We start from the raw sequence: 27,949 nt of genomic DNA on the forward strand, positions 1-27,949 counted from the left end.
GTCTCTCTGTGGCTCAGCACAGGCCCTGCGAGCATGTACTTCAGCAGTTGCACCTCAAGGGCCCACAGCATGTGAGCTGTAGAGTGCTACCTCAGGAGCTGCTCCCACAGGCTTAGCTGCTCCATGGCACGTGGAATCCTCCCCAACCAGGAACTGAGCCACACTCCCTGCACTAGCAGGCAGATTCTTTTCCACTGTGCCACCAGGCCAGTCCCTGTTCTTTCATATTCTCTTCGGTTCTCTCTAACCATTCCCCCTGCCACATATGCAGTCACGTATTCAGACACATATAAACAAGGTCAATGTCATGAACAAATAGTTTATTTTCACACATTGTATAAAAAGTACAAGAATAAATATTATTTAGGGGCTTAATAAAAATATAGAAATCTAGAACCAATAATTCAGTGGAGGTAGTTGGTGCATAAAAAATATCTAAAAGGGTGGGACAGGTTGCAGGCGGGTCTCCAGGGTCAGACACACTGGTCTCCACTGGCAACACATTTCAGGTCCCGGGTGAGGAGGCGGAAGAGGTTGAACATCACGGAGGCTTCGAGGCAGTCCTGGGACTCCTGAGGGAAGAGGGGGACGGCTCAGTATCTCCCACGCCTGGGATCCCAGCTGCCCCGGACATCGGTTTGCTTTCTCCGCTCACTCACCTTCTTTTGGGCCTCCTGGAGCCGGTGCAGCCAGTGGTGGAGGCGGCCCCGGGGCCTGGGGCCTGCTGTGGGCTGAGCTGGGACCTGGGGGCAGAGGAGAGAGGGGTGAGGCTGTGAGGCGGAGCCGGGGACCGAGGGGGACGCCCAGGCGGTCAGAGCCCAGACCCGGCCCGGGGCCCCAGCACTCACACAGGCCTGGAGCTTGGAGTGGACGTGCTGCAGCGTGAGAAGGGGCTGCTCCAGGCTGCGGCCCAGGGACGAGTTAGCCATGGCCTCCAGGACCGTCAGCGTCAGGGCCAGCTCTGCCTCCAGAGCCACGGGGCGCTCCCACACCTGAGGAGGAGACAGAAGACACGTGAGAGCTGCACATGAGAGAGACCAGGTGAGGGGGCAGGTGAGGGGGCAGGTGGGGGGCAGCTGAGGGAGGCAGGGAGGGGGCAGGTGAGGGGGCAGGTGAGGGGGCAGGTGGGGGGACAGGTGAGGGGGCAGGTGAGGGGGCAGGTGAGGGGCCAGGTGAGGGGGCCAGGTGAGGGGGCAGGTGGGGGGACAGGTGAGGGGGCAGGTGAGGGGGCAGGTGAGGGGCCAGGTGAGGGGCCAGGTGAGGGGCCAGGTGAGGGGGGCAGGTGAGGGGACAGGTGGGGGGGCAGGAGGGGGAGCAGCTGAGGGGGGCAGGGGAAGGGAGAGAGGGAGGGGAAGCAGGGGCAGGTGAGAGACACAGTCCACGAGGTTGGCTGAGGGGAAGCGGTGGGAGAGGACTGGGGAGGGCAGGGAGAGAAGGAGGAGGTGAGGGGGCACCTGCGGAGCCAGGGCAGCTGAGGGCAGGCGGGCCTGACTCTCCCAGCTCACCTGCAGGTGCTTCAGGTCCCGGGTCCTGGGGAACAGGCGGCCGCCGCAGTCCCAGTCCTTCTGCAAGCGCGAGTCTTCCTAGAGAGCAAGGGCAAGGTCGGGTCACAGCGGGAGGGACGGGGGGGGGGGGGGGGCCAGGGAGACCGGAGGATGGCCAGCAACAGAGGCGGGAAGTTCACTTCCCAAAGGATGGTAGAGGCTCATCCAGTGCAGGACAGGGGATCGCCCACTGCGGGGAGGGGGGAGGTCAGCCCCGTGGAGGGGGGCAGACCCGCCTGCAGCCCAGGTGGTCTAGGAGCCCACAGGAGGGGGCTGGGGGCTCACCCACTGCAGGAGGGGTGGGGAGACTCACAAAGGCATCCCTGACCGTCTTGAAGGCCTGCAGCTCTTGAGGGGACAGAGACTTGAACTGGGCCATGTGGCAGCCCCTGGCAGGTGGGAGGGCCCTGGGGGCAGAGGGCACAGGAACTGCTCCTGTCCTGCTCAGCGCCGCAGTCATCAGCATCAGCACCAGCACCAGCGTGCAGCCCGGGGCCATGTCTGGTTAAGGAAGGATAGAAAGGTGAGGGGAGGGAGAGCGTCAGGGAGTGAGGGTGCAGGCTCCGGGGAGGTGAGGGTCCCAGACAGTGATGCGGGGGCTCACCCAGCTTCATTCCTGCTCTCTGGTGTCTGTCAGAATCGGGGATCAAGTGTCCACTCGGAGGCTGTTGCCTAGGATCTCAGTCTTGTCTGGCGTCTCTGACTTCAGCCTCCTCTTCTGGATCTCGGCTCGTTGCTCCGTTCGTGTCTCTGAACTTCCAGCTCTGTCTGGTCTGAGGTGTAACTGCTGCCTGAGCTCCATGGTGCAGCTTTTAGCCTGTGCAGTTGGGCAATCCCAGCTGATGTAGGAAAAGTGAAAACACAGCTACAGGCTAACCCTGGAAAGCCCAGAGCAGGGCGGAGCCAGTGAGCCAGGTGAGCAACTGAGCGAAAGAGAAACTGACATTGATTGGTGCTCACTTCCGAGGAAGTGAGTAATGAAGACAAAATCAGGACTGGAGTAGCTTCAGCCCCACAAGGGCGGGTCTCCTGCAGAGACCAGGCTGATTTAGGACTGGGTGGGGAGGGGACAGAGGGATTTTCTTTTTTGCAGATGCTCCAGTGTGGGGAATAGAAGGAAAAGACACTCGTAGAAAGTGTTACCTTGAACAACATGGACCTTCCAAGAGGGAGGCTGTTCAGAGGATGAGAGAAGATCCAAGGGTGCTGTTGAGGGGGGAGGGGGGGGGAGAGGGAGTCAGAAAGGCAGAAACACTCTAGAACTAAGAGAGACCAGTTCCTCCCCACCTATGGATAGTGACAGAATGGGGGAGGGGTGGAGTCTGCACGAACCTGTTCTCTGATTTTCAGGCACAGAGGGACCCAGGAATAGGAGGATCTGCTGAGATTGGGGTGTGACTAAGACTTCAGAGAAATCAGATGGGTTTGAGAAAAATGCCTTCATTCACTAAGTAATTATTTACTCCTCACTTTCGGTCAGATTCTTTTTAAGGTGCCAAGAAAACAGGATTGAAAAAAATGAAAGACATAAAATGATCCTTCAAGAGCCATTTACAAGAAAAAGGTACCAGAGAGTATGGGATGGGGGGACTAGGCATGTGGGATGTATTATGCTAGATAACATCAGATAATGGAAAATGAAAGAAATGAGCCAGGGTCGAGAGTAGAATGGAAAAGAAAGTTGCACTAAATAAGGTAATGAAATGACACTTGAGGGCAGCCCTAAAGGAAGTGAGGGAGGGAGCTCTGTGGAGATCTGAGAGGGAACCTTCTAAGAAAAGGGAACAGTCAGTGCAAAAGGAAAAGAGAGAGAACCTCCTCCTTTTGTGAGCCTGTCTATGTCTCTGCTGCAATGTGGCCTTGCTCGTGATAGCATCCAAAGACATCCATGCTTACCTACATTTCAAATACAGAAGATATTGAAGGGACTCGGAGAGGTTAAGAAAGTTGTTCAAGGTCACACAACAAATAACTAGTGAGGGCAGGATGTGAACTGAGTTTTGTCTGACAGCAGACGAGTAACTACTGCACTCAGCAGCCCCAGTGTGGCTAGATCTGGACTTGGAGGGAATGCACTTCTCCAACAGAAAGTGTGGAGTCCTGGAGAGGGTGGACCACAGCCCTCATCTGGGAATATCTATGAGCGCCAATGCATAATTATGCTTCCAAAGCTACCGCAAGGATGTGCCTTGAGCACCTACAAGTGTTCTGGTCAGATTCTGTCAACTGCACGCACTTTCTATCAAGGGGAAAGGTTGGGGTCAGTGCTTGCTTTTAGGGCTTACCTGGTGGCTCAGAGGGTAAAGCGTCTACCTGCAATGCAGGAGACCTGGGTTCGATCCCTGGGTCAGGAAGATCCCCTGGAGAAGGCAATGGCACCCCACTCCAGCACTCTTGCCTGGAAAATCCCATGGACAGAGGAGCCTGGTAGGCTGCAGTCCGAGGGGTCACTACTAGTCAGACACGACTGAGTGACTTCATTTTCACTTTTCACTTTCATGCGTTGGAGAGGGAAATGGCAACCCACTCCAGTGTTCTTGCCTGGGGAATCCCAGGGATGGGAGAGCCTGGTGGGCTGCCATCTGTGGGGTCGCACAGAGTCAGACACGACTGGAGCGACTTAGCAGCAGCAGCAACAGCATATCAGGGGAAAAGATATCCCTACAACAACAATGAATCATGAAAACTGACTGTTTATCTGAAAATTCCTAGAAAGGAACTTCAGGGGAGTGGTTAGGAGCATTGGAGCTGGAGGAAAATATTCTGGGTTCAAACCTGGTTCTGATCACTACCTATATGACCCTGGGAAACAGTCTTTGCACTTGGGCTACAATGGTTGCCCATCCACAGGTCAGGACAAGTGAAAGAAGTACAGTTTTTGTGCATTTATGTGTGTGGTGATTTAATGGAGACCAGTTATTAAGGCCATTCTGTGACTTCAGCTGGAAGCTTCAGAAACATTATCTCAATGTATATTACTCACTGTAATGGAAGTGTAATAATGTTATGGCATAGATGAAAAAACTGAGGCTCAAAGAGAAGCAATTGGTCCAGACACACAGCTATGAAGTGTGTGTGGAACAGACACTTCTGTGCAGGGACAGAACCGAAACTCAAGTCATCAGATTTCCCTGTCTCAGCATTTTGTTATCAACAGCCCCGCTCACAATGATCACAGGGGAAATAACCAACAGAAATGCAAAAAAAGATTTAATAATTGGCAATAAATTGACAACAGAAGACAGAATAGCAAACATATACAGAAACTTCATTAATACAAAACACACAAGTTATGGAATTAAAAGAAAAAAAACTGCTTCTCAGGACTTTTGGCCCCTTCACTACCCAGTCCCTCAGGGAATGAGGCCTCCCCAGCCGGGAGCTCCAAGAGTCCCAGATTCATGGACTCTCAAGGTGACCACTGAAGGTTCAAAGCTGGGATTGGAACCTCTCATGGGACAGGGGTTGCCGTAACTACAGAAGTAGAAACCGGTCCATGGTCTGTGGTGGTGGTTAGCGACCAAGGCAGACACGGACTCCAGTCTTTTCCTGGGAGGTTCTTAGGGCAACGCATCCCACGGGAATACCGCTGGTTCCCGGGGACTCTTCCTGGTCTTTGGGGAAAGGGTGCCTCAGGCGCCAGCGCATACGGGCGGAGGCTGACAGACCCCCTGGTTCAGTGAGACCGCGGAGGAGGGCGGCGCCCGCAGCCAGGCGCTCTGAGCGCTCCGGGTCCAGACGCAGCGGCGGCGGCATCACAGACAAGGTCCCGCGCGCGCCACCAGCCGCAGGTCCCACGCGAGCAGGCGCAGGAGGTGGAAGATGACGGCGGCTTCGTGGCACCGAGGCGAGTCCTGCAGCCCGGGAAGGAGGCAGGGCGGGGCTGAGTCAGGACTCTGCTTCGCGTGAGACAACCCCACTCCAGACCCTCAGGGCGCAAGCCCGGCCCCCGCCGCGTCTCCACCTCCCGCGGTCCTCCCTACGGTGCTCCCTGCGGTCCAGCCGCGCTCGCGCCGGCTCCACTCACAGCTCGGCGAGTCTTGGGACGCCTCCTGGGCCGCCGCGGGGACCTGCTCCAGGAGCCTGGCCGGGCCACCTCGAGCTGGAGCGGGGAAGGAGGTCAGCGAAGGCGGTGGAGACCCGAGCCTCCCGCCCCCTCCCCGCTGACGCGGGCCCTCTCCCTTCCGGCCGCAGAGCAAAGCCGGGAGGCTGCGCTTGGGGCCCGTGCCCGTTTCCGGGCTCAGTGGGACAGCTTCGCAGTGCGGGTCGTGGCCCTGAGACCAGGGGCGCCGAGCGAGCCGGGAGCGGCGCGGGGCCAGGCCGCCGAGCACTCACGCAGGCCGCCACGTCCCGCCCCGCGGCCGCCAGCAGCTCCAGGGTCTGCCCGACGCCGGGGAAGAGCTCGGGGCTCGGCAGGCTGCTCAGCACGGCCTGGGCGTCGGCGAGGTCGCGGGCCACCCGGCGGAGCATCGCACAGGACTGCGGGGACCGGGCTGGAGTTAGACGGGGCGGCGCCGGAGCCGCCCCCCACCACACACACAACCCCGCCCGCCTCGGGCCTCACCGACGGCCTGGGAGGGTTCCTCTTCAGGCGGATCGAGCAGTTTTGGGGGCCCCAGCCCAGCGTCTCTTCTTCCTGCGGGACAAGAGCTGGGGTGATGCAGGGCCTCCTGGCCAGGGCCCCTGGAGCACTGAGACGTCGAGGATTCCTGGACGTGGATCAGGACTGGTCGGGACCGTGGTGTTTTTCTTGTCTCGAACCAGGCTGCGCTCTGATAATTGTGCGGAGCTGTAAAGCTCCTGCCTTCCGGTGCGGAGCCGGCGCCTCGACGTGAGCTAAGTCCGCCTGGAGGGGGCGCCCCTCTGTGACCCTCACCAAGGCCGTATGTGAGCCGACCACGGGACACCCGGGAAGAGGTCAGAGTCACAGTTGTGGACCCTGAAATCAGAGGTGTGCCTGCTGGACGCTAGAACATGAGCGCCCCTCGGGCCAAAGACTGGTGTCTCTGAGCCTGGAGGGCCCGGGGCCGGAGGGTCCGTGGGGGGACCAGGGCCTCTGAGCATCACTCACATAGTGGTCCCTCCGTGCCTTGACAGCCAGCAGCGCCCGGGGGTCCAAGGAGCGATAATGTGAGAGGAGGCAGTGCCGGGCTCACCAAAACCCACAGCCCGACGGCTGCTGCGGCTGCACCATTCCGCCCCATCTCTGCTCCTGCTGGAGGCGACAGATGTCAGGGAGCCCAAAGAGAAGGCCCTGAGTCCAAGCCCCTGCCTCTGGTTAGACTGGCACAAGGACTGTCACTCACAGCGTGGACGCTGATCACACCCAGGGGAAGAGACAAGGCGGGTCCTGACACCCCTCCTCCCCTCAGCCTCTCTCCCCTCACTCCTCACCTGCACTGTGGCTTGGGTGCCTGGCACTGGAGCAGGGCCTGTCTTCCACTGGCCTCTGGGTGGTGTCCAGAGTGGTGCCCACCTAGGTCGGCGGTGTCTGCACCCTCCATGGTGGCTTTTAAGTGTTTCAAGTGGGACCAGTGAGCAACTGGGCTTCCCCGGTGCAGGGTAAGCTTTCCCAACGTCAGTGCTGGCCAGTGGCCAGCGTGTGTGGACTTTACCCACCTTGGGCCAGTGCCAGCGATGACTCTGCCTGACCCTCGCTCCTGAGCCAGTTGCTACTGTTTGCATTCTGGACTCTGTATTTTCTGTGTGTTGATCTTTCTTTTGCTCTCTAGTGATGAACTGAAAACACACCATTGCCTTCAATTGGAAGCGGCAAGCTTGGCAGAGGTACCAATACAAGTGCCTGCCCTCCAGGAGCTCACACTAGGGTTTCTAATGCTTGCTCTTCCATCACACTCTTGTCGTTACATCGTGTCTTCTCTCCCTGTCTTTTTCTTTCTCTTTCCTTGCACAAATATCCCTCCCTTCTGTTTTTCGGCCTTTTTCCTCATCTGGGTCTTAGAAAAATTCTGTCTTCCCTAGAGTGTTATTTAGTGTGTGTGCATGTTAAGTTGCTTCCATCGTGTCTGACTGTGATTCCATGGACTGTAGTCCGCCTGGTTCCTCTGTCCATGGGATTCTTCATTCAGGAAGTGCTCAGCATGTATCAGCTATAATGATTGTTAACAATGGTTGAGAAAAACATGTCTGCAATTCCAATTTTCAACAGCAAATGAACAATAGTTTCATATTATTAAATGAATAAATATCATTTAATAACACTCCACTAAATGATATGTAGTCCTTTACCAATTACCAACTAACAGGCTTAGTTGCTCCACAGTATGTAGGATCTTCCCAGGCCAGGAATTGAACCCATGTCTCCTGCACTGGGAGACAGATTCTTTACCACTGAACCACCAGGAAAGCCCCACATGTTTAGTGTTTTAAGAAATGACCAACCCTGTTTTCCAGAGGGGCTGTACCATTTTGCATTTACACCAGCAATGAGTGATCAATTTCCTGTATCCTCACTAGCATTTGATGTTATCACTATTTTTTTAGGCATTCTGATAGCCATATAATGGTATCTCATTGTGGTTTTAATTTGCATCTCTCTAATGACGTGAGTTTGAGTGAACTCCGAGAGTTGGTGATAGACAGGGAGGCCTGGCGTGCTGCAGTTCATGGGGTTGCAAAGAGTCGGACACGACTGAGCGACTGAACTGAACTGAACTGAATGGCTAATAATGTCCAACATCTTTTCATATACTTATTTCCCAACTTTCACTCTTTTAGTGAAATGTCTCTTAATGTCTTTTGCCCATTTCCCAAATGGATTGTTCAATTTTTCTACTGTTGAGTTTTGAGAGTTCTTTATCTATTCAAGATACTAGTCCTTCATCAGATGGGGTTTGCAGGTATTTTCTCCCAGTCTTTAGCTCCTCTCTCTTCTTTTTTCATTAATTATTTTTGGTTGTGCTGGTCTTCATTGCTTCACGAGGGCTCTCTCTGGTTGCATGCTCTGGCTTCTCATTTCGGTGGCTTGTTGTGGAGCACAGGCCCTAGGCACATGGGCTTTAGGAGTTGCAGCACTTGGGCTCAGTAGTTGTGGCTCACTGGATCTAGAGCATGGGCTCAGGGGTTGTGGAGCACAGGCTTAGTTGCTCCCAGGCATATGGGATCTTCCCAGATCCAGGATCGAACCCATGTCCCCTGGATTGGCAGGTGGATTCTTATCCACCGTACCACGAGAGAAGTCCTGTCTTTTTAACATGGTCTTTCACAGAGCAAATTTTTGATCAAGTTCAGTTGATCAATTTTCCTTTTATGGATTAATCCCTTTGTCCACCTCTAGACCTTGAAGATGGTCCTCCTAAGTTTTTCTAACTTCTGTAGCTTTATGTTTTACATTTAAGTCAGTGCTCCATATTGAGTTAATTTTTATTTTCATGTGAGTTTTCGATCAACGTTCATTGTTTGGCCTATGGATGTCCAGTTACTCCAGCATTGTTTTTTTAGTTAATTAATTTGCTTATTCTTAGCTGGGTCTGGTCTTCATTACTTCACGGACTTTCTCTAGTTGCAGCAAGTGAGATCTCTTCATTTCAGTGCATGGGCTTCTTATAGTGGTGGCTTCTCTTGCTGCGGAGCAGGGGCTCTAGGGTGCTTCAGTGGGGGCTTCAATAGTTGCTGTTCCTGGGCTCCAGAGCACAGGCTCAATAATTGTGCACAGGCTTAGTTGGCTTGGGTCATGTGGAATCTTCCCAGACCAGGGATTGAACCAGGTGTCTCCTGCATGGGCAGGCAGGTTCTTCACCACTAAGCCACTAAGGAAGCCCAGCACTGGTTTTGAAAGGGCTCTTTTCCCCAGTGAATTGCTTTTGCATGTATGAGTATTTCTAAACACGGGGAGTGTCACAACGTGTGCATTGTTCTCAACATTTCCTTTTTTCACTCTATGTCTTGAAGATTTTTCCATGTCAGTACACATAGATCTACTTCATTCTATTTAAAGTCCAGCTTCACCTGGGGTTCATGAGCCACCCTACAGTAGGATTCAGGGAAGGGTGAACTTGCATGGGAGAAAGTTACATCTTCTTCACTAACCTATAACTGAAATTTAGCATTTCTTTCCCTTATGAATGTAAGCAACAAGCTACAATAATATTAGCAGAAGTTGTGACTTTGTCATAAAAGAAGGCACAGATATTTCATAGCATTTTACAGATATGGCACATGTCTTGCAATATCATTTACTCCTTTTAGTACCTCAAAGTATAGTAGTTGTTAAACCTACTGCTCTATCTTGTACTTAGATCATTAGGCATATGTATCACTTATTGCAAAGTTACTCTAATGTTTTGGTAACTGTGTTTCAATATAATCAGTTTTCTTAATATTTATGTGTATTTAATTTTATGTCTTTAAAAACATATATCTGGGAAAAAAACATTTCTGAATCAATAAGCGATTACAGCAAGGTGGCAGGATATAAGGTTAATACACAAAAGCCTATTGCTTTCAATGAACAATTTGAATTTGAAATTAAAAATACCATTTACATTCAGCATCCCCCCAAATTTAATACTTAAGTATTAATACAAATCTAACAAAATATAAACAAAATCTGTATGAGAAACACTATAAAACTCTGATGAGAGAAGTAAAAGAACATCTAAAAATAGAACTCTTCTATGAATATGGATAAGAAGATTCGATATTGTCAAGATGTCAGTTCTTCCTAACTTAATCTATAGAGTCAATGCAATCCAGAATTCCAGCAAGTTAATTTGTGGATATTGACAAAGTGAAAGTTAAACAGAAATTCAAAAGGCCCAGAGTAGCTTTCACCGTATTAAAGGAGAAGAATAACGTTGGAGAACTGACACAGTCACGTTAAGACTTACTATAAAGCTGCAATAATCAAGACTCTGTTATTAGTGACAAGATAAATAAATCAATGTAACAGAAGAGAGTGCCCAGGAATAGACCCACACAAATGCAGTCAATTGATTTTTGAGAAAGGACCAAAGGCAATTCAGTAAAGAAAGGATAATCTTCCCACAAATGGTATTGAAACAACTGGATAGGGAATTCCCGGGTGGCCCAGTGGTTTAGACTCCGAGCTTCCACTACAAGGGGTGAAGTTTCAGTCCCTGGTCGGGGAACTAAATCCTGCATGCCTTAGGGTGTGGCCAAAAATAAATATAAATAAATAAACCTAGATGCAGACTTTGCACATTTTCACAAAAATTAACTTAAAATATATCATAGACCTAATGTAAAGTGCAGAACTATAAAACTCCTGTAATGTAGTATAGGAGAAAATCTAGGGAACCGTGGTGATGATTTTTTGTATATGCTGAAAGCACAAGACGTGGAAGAAGAAAAATTGGTGAATTAGAAAAATTTAAAATATCAGATGACAGACACCATTAAAAGAATGAAAAAGTCCCTCCCTTTCTCTCCCCTAGTCTTAAGAAGCATGATTTTAACAAGACTGGAAAGAATATCAATGCCCACCAATAGGAGTTTGGGATTGTTTATTCAATAATCCCATTAGATTGGAAGGCTTACTAGTGGTACATGCAAATTGTCTTCCATCTGCCCCTCCAAGTTCATTCTTCCCACTTCTCTAGCCTCCTCTGGGCCCCAGAAGCTGGCCTTTGGCTTCTGCTGAGTGCAGTCAATGGGGAGCCTAGTAATAGGGCTTGAGAGAGGGAAAGTAGAATACAGTCAGTGTATTTACTTCTCTTTCCTCCACCTGTGTGTATGACTCTCTTCCTCCCAGGTCAGGTAACCCCTCCCTCCCCTATCCGCTTTCTTCAGGCTTAGGGATGACAGACCCACGCCGGCTGGGCCCCAAGACCTTGAACTACTCCTCCTCTGCTCCCTTTACCATCCAATCCCTTGGTAAACGCTCCTGGTATTAAACCACTTCAAATTAGCCTAAATTGATTAGGGCATCTTTCCTGCAGGGGACCTCACTGATATAGTATAATTAAAGATGTGGGGGAATGAAAATGAGAGATAATGGTAAGACACGAAAGCTGGCTACCAAACTGTATACAGACAAGCTCCAACTTGGCAGAAATTGTTCATAGAGGAAACAAGAAAAAAAAAAAAAAAAGGAGGATTAGCAACTAACTGCTAGAAAGATTACCTCCAGAAAGTGAGATTAAAGACTTTTTTAACTCTCCAAGTTGTATGTTTTTTTAATTGGCTGAATCTTTATAACGAATGTGTTACTTCGATAATCAGAAAACACACACACAAATCAATATATGTAACATTTCTACACATTGGAAAAACTGTTCCAGAGCTGGGGTGAGGTGAGACAGGGTGAGGTGGGTGGTGAATTTACAGATTTTTTTTTTCTCCCTTATGCATGTCTCTATTTCTCAGGCATTATCCAATGGCCCCGCATTACTAATTTTATCAGGAAAAGTAGTAGGTTTTATTATTTATCTAATATTTTTATTTATTTATTTGGCTGCACCAGAGTCTTAGCTGTGGCATGTGAGACCTAGTTCCCTGACCAGGGATCGAACCCAGGCCCCCTGAATTGGGAGCCCAGAGTATTAGTCACTGGACCACCAGGGAAGTCCCTTTTATTTATTTTTATTTTGGCTCTGTTGGGTTTTTGTTGCAGGCCTTCTTCAGTTGCAGCGAGTGAGGACTACTCTCTAGTTACGATGTGCAGGCTTCTCATTGCAATAGTTTCTTTCGTTGCAGAGCAAGGGCCCTGGAGCACTGGCTCAGCAGTTGCGGCGTATGGGCTCTGTTGTCCCTCAGCACGCGGAATCTTCCCAGACCAGGGATGGAACCCATGTCCCCTGCATTGGCAGGCGATCCTTTACCACTGAGCCACCAGGGAAGTCCAGTAGATTTTATTTTTAAACCAAAACAGAGACTGACTGAGACACACAGAGACACTTGAATGTTTGTGATGTTGACTAAAAAATAGGCACAGCCTAAAAGTTGAGTTACATTTTATTTGGTGGAAATTTTCAGGACTTAAGTCCAGGAGGCAGCATCTTAAGTGGTCCTGGGAGAACTACTCAGATGAGGTGGGAGGGGGAGGGAGTCAGGTTACATTGAAATTTGCATCAAGGGGTAGGTAGTCTGAATGTCAGAAGTATTTTTGTGAATTAAAGAAAATCAGATACCACAAGTTAAGGAATTTAGCGCTTTTCCTTGTGTGCAAAGGTGGAAGAGTCTGGACTCACTGAAATCATTCCTTTTACATGCATCTCCGCTATCTGGGGCCAGTATCCTGAGTTCCCCGGCGTTCACCGTAGGGAGTGGTTACAGCCTGATGGCTGCTGGATGTTGTTCTTCTTCCTGGGCTCAGAAATTCACCTTCGGAGGGCCGGAGTCACTGATGGCTCTATCACCCTTGTCTATTGATATGGCAGGAAATACTCCATTTCTCAGTGAGAAAAAGGAATAAGAAACAAATGAAGTTACTGACAGAGACAAACACAGGACCAAAGAGGTGGAGACAAAACGGGAGGCGAATAGAGAGGGAAGAGAGAGAACCATAATGAAGTGAGGACAGAAGAGGAAAGAGAGGAGGCACTCAGTCAGATATGGGGTGGGCGAAGTTATGGCTTAGAGATCAAGCTTGGAAGCTGGTTTGAGGATAGGCTCAAATTCTGCCTCTGCCAATTGTGAGCTGCGTATCTTGGAGAAGCTCCTTCGTCTTACTGTGCCATGGTTTTCCCATCTGCAAATTGGAGGTATAATAGAACAACTCTTGCAGTGTCATTTTTGAAACATTGAGTGAGATGAGTACATATCAATGCCTTGGAACAGGGCCTTGTAACTGTGTAAGAGCTAATCGGCATTATAGAAAAGAGATAACAACACTCAGGGTGATGAAAGTGAAAGGATACAGAAAGGGACCGGAAGTGTTGGCAGTCAGCTGGGGTGGCATCATAGCTGGCATTGCCCCACTGTGGGTTAAAGTCCTCACATCCCTGCCTACAACCCTCTGGGCCGATCAATGGCCAGCACTGACGTTGGGAAAGCTTACCCTGCACGGGGGAAGCCCAGTTGCTCACTGGTCCCACTTGAAACACTTAAAAGCCACCATGGAGGGTGCAGGCACTGCCGACCTAGGTGGGCACCACTCTGGACACCACCCAGAGGCCAGTGGAAGACAGGCCCTGCTGCAGTGCCAGGCACCCAAGCCACAGTGCAGGTGAGGAGTGAGGGGAGAGAGGCTGAGGGGAGGAGGGGTGTCAGGACCCACCTTGTCTCTTCCCCTGGGTGTGATCAGCGTCCACGCTGTGAGTGACAGTCCTTGTGCCAGTCTAACCAGAGGCAGGGGCTTGGACTCAGGGCCTTCTCTTTAGGCTCCCTGACATCTGTCGCCTCCAGCAGGAGCAGAGATGGGGCAGAGTGGCGCAGCCGCAGTGGTCGTGGGATTGTGGGTCTTGGTGACTGTGGGTGTAGCTGCCGACCCCAACGTGACTGAGCCTCAGCGCTGCCTCCTCTCACACTATCGCTCCTTGGACCCCCGGGTGCTGCTGGCTGTCAAGGCGCTGAGGGACCACTATGTGAGTGATGCTCAGAGGCCCCCGCCCCTCCGCCCCTGGCACCGCCGGGCTCAGATATGCCAGTCTTTGTCCCAAGGGGCCCTGGCGAACTGGAGTCTAGTAGGTGCATGGCGCATCTCAGAGTAGAGAACCCCGACCCCTTCCTTGAGGCTCTGGTGGTCGGTCATACAAGACCTTGAGGTACGTCAGAGATGGGACGCCCCCTCCAGGAGGACTCGGCTCGACGTCGAGGCTTAGGCTCCGCACACAGAGCGCGCGTGCATTTCAGCTGACTCAACAGAGTGCAGCCTGGTTCAAGACAAGAAAAACACCACCGTCCCAACCCGTCCTGATCCACGTCCAGGAATCCTCGACGTCCCAGTTTCACGGGTCCTGGCCAGGAGGCCCTGCGTCACCCCAGCTCTTGTCCCGCAGGAAGAAGAGACGCTGAGCTGGGGCCCCCAAAACTGCTCGATCCGCCTGAAGAGGAACCCTCCCCGGCCGTCGGTGAGGCCCGAGGCGGGCGGGGTTGTGTGTGTGGTGGGGGGTGGCTCCGGCGCCGCCCCGTCTAACTCCAGCCCGGTCCCCGCAGTCCTGTGCGATGCTCCGCCGGGTGGCCCGCGACCTCGCCGACGCCCAGGCCGTGCTGAGCAGCCTGCCGAGCCCCGAGCTCTTCCCCGGCGTCGGGCAGACCCTGGAGCTGCTGGCGGCCGCGGGGCGGGACGTGGCGGCCTGCGTGAGTGCTCGGCGGCCTGGCCCCGCGCCGCTCCCGGCTCGCTCGGCGCCCCTGGTCTCAGGGCCACGACCCGCACTGCGAAGCTGTCCCACTGAGCCCGGAAACGGGCACCGGCCCCAAGCGCAGCCTCCCGGCTTTGCTCTGCGGCCGGAAGGGAGAGGGCCCGCGTCAGCGGGGAGGGGGCGGGAGGCTCGGGTCTCCACCGCCTTCGCTGACCTCCTTCCCCGCTCCAGCTCGAGCTGGCCCGGCCAGGCTCCTGGAGCAGGTCCCCGCGGCGGCCCGGGAGGCGTCCCAAGACTCGCCGAGCTGTGAGTGGAGCCCGGGCGAGCGCGGCTGGACCGCAGGGAGGACCGCAGGGAGGACCGCAGGGAGGACCGCGGGAGGTGGAGACGCGGCGGGGGCCGGGCTTGCGCCCTGAGGGTCTGGAGTGGGGTTGTCTCACGCGAAGCAGAGTCCTGACTCAGCCCCGCCCTGCCTCCTTCCCGGGCTGCAGGACTCGCCTCGGTGCCACGAAGCCGCCGTCATCTTCCACCTCCTGCGCCTGCTCGCGTGGGACCTGCGGCTGGTGGCGCGCGCGGGACCTTGTCTGTGATGCCGCCGCCGCTGCGTCTGGACCCGGAGCGCTCAGAGCGCCTGGCTGCGGGCGCCGCCCTCCTCCGCGGTCTCACTGAACCAGGGGGTCTGTCAGCCTCCGCCCGTATGCGCTGGCGCCTGAGGCACCCTTTCCCCAAAGACCAGGAAGAGTCCCCGGGAACCAGCGGTATTCCCGTGGGATGCGTTGCCCTAAGAACCTCCCAGGAAAAGACTGGAGTCCGTGTCTGCCTTGGTCGCTAACCACCACCACAGACCATGGACCGGTTTCTACTTCTGTAGTTACGGCAACCCCTGTCCCATGAGAGGTTCCAATCCCAGCTTTAAACCTTCAGTGGTCACCTTGAGAGTCCATGAATCTGGGACTCTTGGAGCTCCCGGCTGGGGAGGCCTCATTTCCTGAGGGACTGGGTAGTGAAGGGGCCAAAAGTCCTGAGAAGCAGTTTGGGGTGTGTGTGTGTGTGTGTGTGTGTGTGTGTGTGTGTTTTTAAATTCCGTAACTTGTGTGTTTTGTATTGATGAAGTTTCTGTGTATTTGCTATTCTGTCTTCTGTTGTCAATTTATTGCCAATGATTAAATATTTTTGCATTTTTATTGGTTGTTTCTCCTGTGATCCTTGTGAGGAGGGCTGTTGAGCGCAGAATGCTGAGACAGGGAAATCAGGTGACTTGAGTTTCAGTTCTGTCCCTGCCACTTCAGAATCGTGTCTCTGGACAAATCCTCTTTGAGCTTCACTTTTCTCATCCATGCCATGGCATTATTGCACTTCTCTTGCGTGAATAATATACATTGAAATACTGTTTCTGAAACTTCCAGCTGAAGTCATGGAATGGCAGTAATAATTGATCTCCATTAAGTCATCACACATATAAATGCAAAACAATTGGACTTTAAAAATTTGTCAAGGGACTTCCTGGGTAGTCCGGTGGTTAAGATGCTGGGCTTCCAGTGCCTGAGGCTTGAGATGGATCCCTGGTTGGAGAATTAAGAACCTATTTGCCCTGCTGTGAGGTAAAAAAAAAAAAAAAAGTCTGAACCTGTGGATGGACAATCTTTATGGACAGCTACAAGGCCTGTTTCCCAAGGTCACACAACTAGTGATGGAGCCAGGTTTGAACCCCAGAGTCTTTAACTCCAGCTCCCAGCTCCTACCTGGTATCTCAGAGAGTAAAGAATCTGCCTGCAAGGAAGAAACCCAGATCCAATCCCTGGGTCAGGAAGATCCCCTGGAGGAGGAAATGGCAACCCACTCCAGTATTGTTGCCTGGAGAATCCCATGGACAGAGGAGCCAGGCGAGCTACAGTTCAAGAGTTCAAAAAGAGTTGGAGGTGACTGCACTAACACTTTCTCTTTCTTCCCAAGCTCTTAACCACTGCCCTGAACTCCCTTGGTAAGAGAAGCACTATGATGCTTAAGAATTTTGAGGTATTTTGTCAATTTTCAGGATTCCTTTTAGCCATGTCTCTTCCCGAGATATAAGGTCCCTGCAATTGACAGAACTGATGAGAACACTGGTAGGTGCCTTGGGCATATCCCTGCTGTTGCTTTGGAAACATTATTATCCATTAGTGTTCAAAGATATTCCCAGCTGAAGACTTTGGTCCACCCTCTCCCTGGAATTACGAATGAAGCAAAGAGGGGGTAGAGAAATAGTCAAAAGGACTCCACACCTTCTACTGGAAAAATCCAACTCCCTCCAAGTCCAGGAGATCTAACCACACTGGGGCTGCTGAGTGCAGTGGCTATTTTCTGGTTTCAGACAAAATTCAGTTCATATCCTGCCCTCACTGGTTATTTGCTGTGTGACCATGAATAACTATCTTAACCTCTCTGGGTCCCCCACCCCCACCCTGTCTTCTGTATTTGAAATGTAGATTAAAGCATGGATGACTTGGTGCTATCGTGAGTATTCAAGACCACACTGCAGCAGAGAAATAGACAGGCTCACAATAAGAGGAGGTTCTCTCTCTTTTCCTTTTGTGCTGACTGTTTCCTTTTCTTAGAAGGCTCCCTCTCAGGTCTCCACAGAGCTGCCTCCCTCACTTCCTTTAGGTCTGCCCTCAAGTGTCATTTCATTACCTTATTTAATGCAAACTTTCTCTTCCACTCTGCTCTCAACCCTGGTTCATTTCTTTCATTTTCATTATCTGATGTTATCTAACATAATACATTCCACATGCCTAATCCCCCCATCCCATACTCTCTGGTACCTTTTTCTTGTTAAAAAAAAAAAGAAAGAAAGAAAAAAGAAAGAAAGCTTCATGAAGGATTGTTTTATGCCTTTTATTTTTCTAATGATCTCTTCCTTGTGCCTTAAAAAGGGTCTGACCCAAAGTGAGGGAGGGGGTGAGTAATTACTTATAATAATGAATAAATGAAGTCGTTTTTCTCAAACCCAGTTGATTTCCCAGAAGTCTTGGTCACACCCCGATTTCATAGTAGATCCTCCTATTCCTGTGCCTGACAATCAGAGAACAGGTTAGTGCAGGCTCCACCCCTCCCCTATTCTGTCACTATCAGTACCAGGTGGGGAGGGGCTGGTCTCCTCTCTTGGTTACAGAGTGTTTCTGCCTTTCTGACCCCCTCTCCCCACCCTCAGCAGCACCCCTGGATCTTCTCCCATCCTCTGACCAGCCTCCCTCTTAGAAGGTCCAGGTTGTTCATGGTAACACCTCCTACAGGTGCCTTTTCCTTCCTTTTCCTGCACTGGGGCAGCTGCAAAAGAGAAAATCCCTCTGACCCTCCCCAGCCAGTCTAAATCAGCCTGGTCCCTCCAGAAGAACCCCCAACCCCTTGTGGGGCTGAAGCTGTCCCCATCCTGATTTTGTCTTCATTACTCACTCATTACTTCATTACTCATTCGAGGCGAGCATGAACTGATGTCATTTTATCTTCCAGTGAGCTCACCTGGCTCGGCTCCGCCCTGCTCTGGGCTTTCCCAGCCCGGGCCTCCCCTGGTGGCCACTGTCAGCCTTCACCTGTGTTTTCACTTTTCCTACATCAGCTGGGATTGCCCGGCTGCACAGGCTAAAAGCTGCACCATGGAGCTCAGGCAGCAGTTACACCTCAGACCAGACAGAGCTGGAAGTTCAGAGACACGAACGGAGCAACGAGCCGAGATCCAGAAGAGAGGCTGAAGTCAGAGACGCCAGACAAGACTGAGATCCTAGGCAACAGCCTCCGAGTGGACACTTGATCCCCGATTCTGACAGACACCAGAGAGCAGGAATGAAGCTGGGTGAGCCCCCGCATCACTGTCTGGGACCCTCACCTCCCCGGAGCCTGCACCCTCACTCCCTGACGCTCTCCCTCCCCTCACCTTTCTATCCTTCCTTAACCAGACATGGCCCCAGGCTGCACACTGGTGCTGGTGCTGATGCTGATGACTGTGGCGCTGAGCAGGACAGGAGCAGTTCCTGTGCCCTCTGCCCCCAGGGCCCTCCCACCTGCCAGGGGCTGCCACATGGCCCAGTTCAAGTCTCTGTCCCCTCAAGAGCTGCAGGCCTTCAAGACGGCCAGGGATGCCTTTGTGAGTCTCCCCACCCCTCCTGCAGTGGGTGAGCCCCCAGCCCCCTCCTGTGGGCTCCTAGACCACCTGGGCTGCAGGCGGGTCTGCCCCCCTCCACGGGGCTGACCTCCCCCGTCCCCGCAGTGGGCGACCCCCTGTCCTGCACTGGATGAGCGTCTACCATCCTTTGGGAAGTGAACCTCCCGCCTCTGTTGCTGGCCATCCTCCGGTCTCCCTGGGCCCCCCACCCCACCCCGTCCCTCCCGCTGTGACCCGACCTTGCCCTTGCTCTCTAGGAAGACTCGCGCTTGCAGAAGGACTGGGACTGCGGCGGCCGCCTCTTCCCCAGGACCCGGGACCTGAAGCACCTGCAGGTGAGCTGGGAGAGTCAGGCCCGCCTGCCCTCAGCTGCCCTGGCTCCGCAGGTGCCCCCTCACCTCCTCCTTCTCTCCCTGCCCTCCCCAGTCCTCTCCCACCGCTTCCCCTCAGCCAACCTCGTGGACTGTGTCTCTCACCTGCCCCTGCTTCCCCTCCCTCTGTCCCTTCCCCTGCCCCCTCAGCTGCCCCCCACCTGTCCCCTCACCTGCCCCCTCCCTGCCCCCCACCTGCCCCCTCACCTGTCCCCTCACCTGCCCCCTCCCTGCCCCCCTCACCTGTCCCCTCACCTGCCCCCCTCACCTGGCCCCTCACCTGCCCCCTCACCTGCCCCCTCAGCTGCCCCCTCACCTGGCCCCTCACCTGTCCCCTCACCTGCCCCCTCACCTGCCCCCTCCCTGCCCCCCACCTGCCCCCTCACCTGGCCCCCTCACCTGGCCCCTCACCTGCCCCCTCACCTGCCCCCTCCCTGCCCCCCTCACCTGCCCCCTCACCTGTCCCCTCACCTGCCCCCTCCCTGCCCCCCTCAGCTGCCCCTCACCTGCCCCCTCACCTGCCCCCTCCCTGCCTCCCTCAGCTGCCCCTCACCTGCCCCCTCACCTGCCCCCTCCCTGCCCCCCTCAGCTGCCCCCCACCTGCCCCCTCACCTGGTCTCTCTCTCGTGCAGCTCTCACGTGTCTTCTGTCTCCTCAGGTGTGGGAGCGCCCCGTGGCTCTGGAGGCAGAGCTGGCCCTGACGCTGACGGTCCTGGACGCCATGGCTAACTCGTCCCTGGGCCGCAGCCTGGAGCAGCCGCTTCTCACGCTGCAGCACGTCCACTCCAAGCTCCAGGCCTGTGTGAGTGCTGGGGCCCCGGGCCGGGTCTGGGCTCTGACCGCCTGGGCGTCCCCCTCGGTCCCCGGCTCCGCCTCACAGCCTCACCCCTCTCTCCTCTGCCCCCAGGTCCCAGCTCAGCCCACAGCAGGCCCCAGGCCCCGGGGCCGCCTCCACCACTGGCTGCACCGGCTCCAGGAGGCCCAAAAGAAGGTGAGTGAGTGGAGAAGGCAAACCGATGTCCGGGGCAGCTGGGATCCCAGGCGTGGGAGATACTGAGCCGTCCCCCTCTTCCCTCAGGAGTCCCAGGACTGCCTTGAAGCCTCCGTGATGTTCAACCTCTTCCGCCTCCTCACCCGGGACCTGAAATGTGTTGCCAGTGGAGACCAGTGTGTCTGACCCTGGAGACCCGCCTGCAACCTGTCCTACCTTTTTAGATATATTTAATGCATCAAAACCAGTGTTTTTTTTTTTTTTATTGCCTCCAAATAATTATTTCTTTATTTATGGATGACATTTCTCAAACTCAGACCCAGTATGTTTATTTTTCTACTTTTTATAAAAAAATGTACAAATAAACAATGAGAAAATGATACTTCCTCTGGTGTGGGTCTCTGTATTTGTGTACGTGAATTTTTGGGGGGAGATGCCACAACAAATTCTCACAAACTGAACGACTCCACAGAACACAAATTCATTATCTCACACTTACACAGGTCAGGAATCTGGGTGGGCTTGGGTAGTTTCTCTGCTGTGGGTCTCACAGGCTAAGTCAAAGTGTGGCTGGCTAGATAGTTTCAGAGGCTCAGGAAAGGATCCCCTTTCAAACTCATTTAAGTTGTCAGCAGGATTCTGTTCCTTATCGTTGTCAGACTAAGGTTCCATATCCTTTGCTGTGACAGTCCATCCTTAGCTCTTGGTCCACTAACGAGGACCCTAGGTCTCAGAGTCAGCAATCGTGAGTCAAATCCTCCTTATCCTAGCAGTCCTCTCATTTCTCCCTTGGCCACATTTCTCTTCTATCTTCAGCCTGAGAAATTTCTCTGCTTTTAAGAACGTGTGAGGTACCATTTCACGCCAGTCAGAATGGCTGCGATCCAAAAGTCTACAAGCAATAAATGCTGGAGAGGGTGTGGAGAAAGGGAACCCTCTTACACTGTTGGTGGGGATGCAAACTAGTATAGCCACTATGGAGAACAGTGTGGAGATTCCTTAAAAAACTAGAAATAGAACTGCCATACGACCCAGCAATCCCACTGCTGGGCGTACACACCGAGGAAACCAGAATTGAAAGAGACATGTGTACCCCAATGTTCATCGCAGCACTGTTTATAATAGCCAGGACATGGAAGCAACCTAGATGTCCATCAGCAGATGAATGGATAAGAAAGCTGTGGTACATATACACAATGGAGTATTACTCAGCCATTAAAAAGAGTGCATTTGAATCAGTTCTAACGAGGTGGATAAAACTGGAGCCTATTATACAGAATGAAGTAAGTCAGAAAGAAAAATACCAATACAGTATACTAACACATATATATGGAATTTAGAAAGATGGTAACGATAACCCTGTATGCGAGACAGCAAAAGAGACACAGATGTATAGAACAGTCTTTTGGACTCTGTGGGAGAGGGCGAGGGTGGGATGATATGGGAGAATGGCATTGAAACATGTATAATATCATATGTGAAACAAATCGCCAGTCTAGATTTGATGCATGATACAGGGTGCTCAGGGCTGGTGCACTGGGATGGGGAGGAAGGTGGGAGGGGGGTTCAGGATGGGGAACACATGTACACCCATGATGGATTCATGTCACTGTATGGCAAAACCAATAAAATATTGTAAAGTAAAATAAATAAATTAATTTTTAAAATAAATGAATTTAAAAAAGAACATGTGTGTAGATTGAGTCTACTCAGGGAATCCAGGATAATCTCTCTATTTCAAAGTCCATAAATCTTAATTACATCTTCAGATCCTTTAATTACACCTGCATGTGTAATAAGATTTATTCATAGGTCAGGGATGCGGGGTTGGCGTCTTTGGGGGCCATTATTGATCCCCCTCCCCCCCCGGAGAAGGCAATGGCAACCCACTCCAGTACTCTTGCCTGGAAAATCCCATGAACGGAGGAGCCTGGTGGGCTGCAGTCCAGGGGGTCGCTAAAAGTCAGACATGACTGAGTGATTCACTTTCACTTTTCACTTTCATGCAGTGGAGAAGGAAATGGCAACCCACTCCAGTGTTCTTGCCTGGAGAATCCCAGGGATGGGAGAGCCTGGTGGGCTGCTGTCTATGGGGTCGCACAGAGTCGGACACGACTGAAGTGACTTAGCAGCAGCAGCAGCATTGATCCTCCAAAAGTACCTATGCGATGGTGTGACAGTGTCACTAGAAAGCATTCTTTTTAAAACCCCTTTTCAATTTATTTTATTTTAAATTTTTATTATTATTAGTTTTGGGGTTTTTTTAAAGCCATGACTGGGCATGTGGGATCTTAGCTCCCTGACCGGGGATCAAACTAGCACCCCTTGCACTGGATGCAAAGAGTCTTAACCACTGAACCACCGGGGAATTCCCTAGAATGTATTCTAAGTAAAGTAATATTAACTAAAAATGCCTTAACAATGAGAACATTTGTTACTATATAGGATGAGAAATCTCGAACAGTGGGGTCCATTTAAGATGAGCTGTTCAGTATGGTCTCCAGATCACATGTAGCTATCATGTATTTGAGAGGTAGCCAGTACAAGCAGAGCTATGCTCTAATCAATTTAACGACTTCTTGTTTTTCTTAGTTTTAGGTTTTCAGATGGTGCCTGCCAAGTTTCTCCACTGTACTGTTACTATATTTCTCTTTGGAGTAAATAAGGATGTGGGGAGACTTTGATACCACGTAAATCCCTATTACTTCTCAAACTCTGACACGTTTGTTTTAGCATCTATTGATGGAGTTCGCCTTACTGTTACTGTGCTGATAAGTCGATTCAGTCGTGTCTGACTCTTTGCGACCCCATGGACTGTAGCCCGCCAGGCTCCTCTGTCCATGGGATTCTCCAGGCAACAACTCTGGAGTGGGTTGCCATGCCCTCCTCCAGGGGATCTTCCTGACCCAGTGATGGAACCCACGTCTCAAGTCTCCTGCATTGGCAGGTGGGTTCTTTACCACTAGTGCCACATGGGAAGCCCAACATAAGTGCTAGTGACTCAGTTGTGTCCAACTCTTTGCAACCCCATGGGCTGTAGCCCACCAGGCTCCTCTGTCCTGGAATTCTCCAGGCAAGAATATTGGAGTGGGTAGAACACCAGCTGATGGCTTCTCTGCCACCATCGACCTAACCTTAACCCACCCACAGTGGGTGCAAGAGACACTAGTTCTTCCCCAAGACTAGAACACATTCCCTGGATGCATCCATTTCTGCGGGATGCACGGCCACAGAATATCATCTCAGGTGGTCAGTAGAAGGCTTGATTCCTGGGTCACTTTGGTCACTGACCCCCACATACCAGGAACCAGTCTTACTTACATAATTTCGTGGGTTCCTCTAACCATTATAGGGCTGGTCCTCTGATCTGACCCTTCAATGTCTTTGGAGGATTCTATGAATCTGTCACTCTTGGCTCTCCCCACCCAAGTAAGTCTCATTCCTTGAGGGATCTGGGAATCACAGATGTCAAAGTTCACAGTTATAATACTCTGGGTCCTGCTATTTATGTGTCCCCGCGTTTGCAAACCCCGTGTCCCTGGTGGTATTCTTTTCTCCTGGTGTCAGTTCATTTTCATTTATTAAGTGGTGTTATACTTACTAGTGAGAGCAATCATTCTGAGACAGTGAGAGTGGAGGAAGCCTGACTTTGAACTTGGACCTGAATTTGATACCCAGATGGGACATTTACAAGTCACTCTGTTGAGTGACTTGTTGTAATATATTTACCTTTCCTGGCCTCTAGGTTTCTTCATCTGAAAATAACTTAAGGGGACTTCCTTGGTGGTCCAGTGACTAAGACTCCTTGCTCCCAATGCAGGGGGTCTGGGTTTGATCCCTGGTCAGGGCACTGGATCCCACATTCTGCAACAAGAGTTCAAATGCCACATCTAAAGATCCTGTATGCCTCAACAAGGATAGAAGATCCGTGTGCTTCGACAAACACCCAGCGCAATCAAATAAATAAATACTACAAATTGTAAAAAAAAAAAAAAAAAAAAAAAAAATTTTTAAAGAAAACAACTTAGGAATTCCTCACTTTGAAAGTTTCATTTATTCACCCCTGCAGCCATTCACTCATTCTATACAGATAGTGTTTCCTAGTTGCCTGCTGTTTGCCAGTATTGTGGATACAGAGCCGCAGGTTCCTATCCTCCCAGGAACTTCAGTCTGGGGAGGACTCTGGTCGTTAAAGTTTGAGAAACAGAAAGAAGGCCAGTGTGCGGGAGTCCAGAACTCCTCAGAGGGATGGCTGGGAGTGAGGTTAGACAGGCAGATCGGGACCAGGGCCTTTGGTGTCTGTGAAATCTTTAAGCATTTGGATTCTTCTGTAAGATACACAGGAAGTCACTGCAGAGTTTTAATCAAAGATACAACTGCCCAGATTTGTTTCTAAAAGTTCAGGCCTCAGAGGAGGAAAGCTCCCTGAAGTACCTAAGAGTAGATGAGGGAGTTTGGGTGAGAGATGATGGTGACATGTATTCAAGTAAAGAGGTTCTTCCATAGATTAGAAACAATATATGCCAAGAGATTAGCATCTCAGCTGATGGACAGAGGTATCTCAGGTCTGAGAAAGGATGGTGGTCATGGTTGAAAATGTGAGCTCTGAGGTCAGAGAGATCTTGGAATCTCAACCAATGCTCACTTAGTTACTTCATGACCTGGGGCAAGTCAGTTAAGCTTTTAGTTTCCAATCAGTAAAATAAATTATAATATCCTGCCCCCACTGGGAGGTAGTGGGAATTAAATGTGTTAAATCATGTCAAGTACCAAGACACAATCCCTGGCATAACATAAGGACTCGTTATTAAATCAATTTATCATCATTAAACATTTTTTTTCTAACGTGTGAACTGTCGAAAAAGAGAGGAAGCTCTGTCTTAAAGCCCTATCACTAATATGGTTAAAGGAGACACGGTTGTGGGCAGACCAACAAAATTTCTCAGGTAATTCTTTTCAGCACAGCCCCTCCCCAGTTATTCTTTTCTTTAAAAATAATTTGTGTATTTTTTATTTGGGGCCGTGAAATGTAGCTTGCTGGGAACTGGATCAGGGATCAGGGATTGAACCTGTGACCCACACAATGGAAACATGGAGTCCTAACTACTGAACTGCCAGGGAATTCTTCCCCCTCCCCTCCATCAACGTCATTCTTGATTGACCTAAACCAACCTGCACTAGTGCTCTTGCTGGGGACTAGCGTAGGCTTGACCAGGTGACTGTATCAGCCACGATCCTCTCGATCCTCTAGGGAGACCAAACGATCAGATAGGGCAAGAGATTTATTGAAGCAACAACTGTACAAAGATGCGGGTGCCTAGCTAAGAGAGACCAACAGAGGGCAGCACCCCCGCCCAGCCAACAGCCGGAAGCTACCACCGTTCCTAAAACAGAAGGGACCTGGGAGGAAGTGATTCCCAGTCCCCTGACACAGATTCTTGCAACATCGCAGCTGCCAACCCAGCCGGGAGCTAGTCAGGAGAGTCAATATCCACCTGCTCTCTTTTCCTCCCTCCAATTTTCTGCTAACACCTCCCATGGCTGAACCCAGCTGGAAGGCAGAAGGCAAGGGAGTCCCAGCGGATGTAATCCACACACCCCCACCTAGAGCAGAGCGGAGAGGGACTCTAGAGGGAAAAGAGAGCACGAGCTTTGGGACTTCGCTGGCGGTACAGTGGTCAGGACTCTGCGTTTCCACTGCAGGAGGACGGAGTTTGATCCCTGGTCGAGAAACTAAGATCCCATCATGTCATAAAGCGCGCCAAAAGAAGAAGAAGAAGAAGAGACACAGGAAACTTTTCACAGGGGTCGGATTCTGACCCATGCTGAGGGGAATTTGGCTTAAGAGGAGGTGACTGCTCTAAGAAAGATTTTATGATCTTTCTTGTGGTAAGCTGAAAATCGACTCTCCCAGAGATATCCACAGCCCAACCCTGGGACCTATAAAAGTGACCTTACTTATGGAAGGGGGGAAAAAAAAAGCTTTTTTAAGGATGTGATGATTAAATTCAGTATTTTGAGATGAAATTATCTTGAATTATCAGGCTGAGATGGAGATGCTCAGGCAAGCATCATCACAAGAGAGCTATAAAGGGAGAACCCCTAGGAGAGATGGTCCAATTGCTCTGGGACCCCAGAAGTCATCAAAAAACATCTTCCCAAATAATTTTGTCCACTTACTCAATAAACATCTGCTCTGTGCCAGGCCCTGAACTGGGTGATGAGGGGGCACTGTGATGACAAAGAGAGCCCAGGTCCTGCCCTCACGGAGTTCGCAGTCCGGTTACTCTCAAACTCCCCAGCACTTGATTTTTGTTAGTTTCTTTATTTTGTTTTGTTTGGGGTTGTGTTGGGTCTTTGTCATGTTGCGCTGGCTTCCCTATTTCAGAGCATGCCTGGCATGTGGGATTTTAGTTCCCTAACCAGGGATCAAATCTACATCCACTGCATTGGAAGGTGGATTCTTAACCACTGGACTGCTAGAGAAGTCTCAGCACTTGCTTCTTTAAATCCTTCTGTTTAAAGTCATTCAGGTGGATGAATAATGGTGTCTTATTGTGACTTTGCAGCCATGAAATTAAAAGACGCTTACTCCTTGGAAGAAAAGTTATGACCAACCTAGATAGCATATTGAAAAGCAGAGACATTACTTTGTCAATAAAGGTCCGTCTAGTCAAGGCTATGGTTTTTCCAGTGGTCATGTATGGATGTGAGAGTTGGACTGTGAAGAAAGCTGAGCGCCAAAGAATGGATGCTTTTGAACTGTGGTGTTGGAGAAGACTCCTGAGAGCCCCTTGGACTGCAAGGAGATCCATACAGTCCATCCTAAAGGAGATCATCCCTGGGTGTTTGTTGGAAGGAATGATACCAAAGCTGAAACTCCAGTACTTTGGCCACCTCATGCGAAGAGTTGACTCATTGGAAAAGACTCTGATGCTGGGAGGGGTTGGGGGCAGGAGGAGAACGGGACGACAGAGGATGAGATGGCTGGATGGCATCACCTACTCGAGGCATGTGAGTTTGAGTGAACTCCGGGAGTTGGTGATGGACAGGGAGGCATGGCGTGGTGCGATTCATGGGGTCGCAAAGAGTCGGACATGACTGAGCAACTGAACTGAACTGAACTGATTATGATTTTGTTGTTGTTGTTGTTCACTCACTAAGTTATGTCCAACTCTTTATTACCCCATGGACTGCAGTACCCCAGGCTCCTCTGTCCTCCACTATTTCCTGGAATTTGCTCAAACTCATGTCCATTGAGTTGGTGATGCCATCCATCCGTCTTATCCTCTGGCGTCCCCTTCTCCTCCAGCCTTCAATCTTTCCCAGCATCTGGGTCTTTTCCACTGAGTCAGCTCTTCGCATCAGATGGCCAAAGTATTGGAGCTTCAGCTTCAGAATCAGTCCTTCCAATGAATATTCTGGGTTGATTCCTGTTAGGATTGACTGGTTTGATCTCCTTGCAGTCGGACTCTCAAGAGTCTTCTCCAACACCACAGTTCGAAAGCATCAATTCTTCTATTTTAATTTACATTTCCCTAATGACTAACAATGATGAGTATGCTTTCCTATTGTTATCTGCAATCCATATATCTTTGTTGGTGAAGTGTCTGTTCAAATGTTTTTTTTCTCAGTTTTATTGGGTTCTTTGGCTTATTAACTAAGTTGCAAGTTTTCAAAAA

The 27,949-nt window shown here is 51.1% G+C and overlaps 3 protein-coding genes across 3 annotated transcripts; 2 read left to right on the forward strand and 1 right to left on the reverse strand.

Annotated features, from left to right (window-relative positions):
* Positions 1-383: 383 nt before the first annotated feature.
* Positions 384-2,047, reverse strand: LOC101115898 (interferon lambda-3). The gene is made up of 5 exons (XM_015100353.4): positions 1,858-2,047; positions 1,506-1,583; positions 849-992; positions 660-743; positions 384-572 (listed from the first exon to the last, which is right to left on the reverse strand). Exons 1-5 carry the CDS (start codon positions 2,041-2,043, stop codon positions 474-476), a joined length of 591 nt encoding a protein of 196 aa, XP_014955839.4. The 5' UTR covers positions 2,044-2,047; the 3' UTR covers positions 384-473.
* Positions 2,048-13,582: 11,535 nt separating this feature from the next.
* Positions 13,583-15,614, forward strand: LOC105608817 (interferon lambda-4-like). Its single transcript, XM_012190387.5, has 6 exons — positions 13,583-13,610; positions 13,875-14,050; positions 14,465-14,536; positions 14,622-14,765; positions 14,999-15,073; positions 15,259-15,614. The coding sequence occupies exons 1-6, from the start codon at positions 13,583-13,585 to the stop codon at positions 15,355-15,357; spliced, it is 594 nt and encodes a 197-aa protein (XP_012045777.3). The 3' UTR covers positions 15,358-15,614.
* Positions 15,615-18,701: 3,087 nt separating this feature from the next.
* LOC101116168 (interferon lambda-3-like) lies at positions 18,702-20,453 on the forward strand. Its single transcript, XM_027977573.1, has 5 exons — positions 18,702-18,887; positions 19,163-19,240; positions 19,935-20,078; positions 20,184-20,267; positions 20,358-20,453. The coding sequence occupies exons 1-5, from the start codon at positions 18,702-18,704 to the stop codon at positions 20,451-20,453; spliced, it is 588 nt and encodes a 195-aa protein (XP_027833374.1).
* Positions 20,454-27,949: the final 7,496 nt, after the last annotated feature.

The sequence above is a fragment of the Ovis aries genome, chromosome 14 (assembly GCF_016772045.2).
Source record: "Ovis aries strain OAR_USU_Benz2616 breed Rambouillet chromosome 14, ARS-UI_Ramb_v3.0, whole genome shotgun sequence".
Taxonomy (NCBI): domain Eukaryota; kingdom Metazoa; phylum Chordata; class Mammalia; order Artiodactyla; family Bovidae; genus Ovis; species Ovis aries.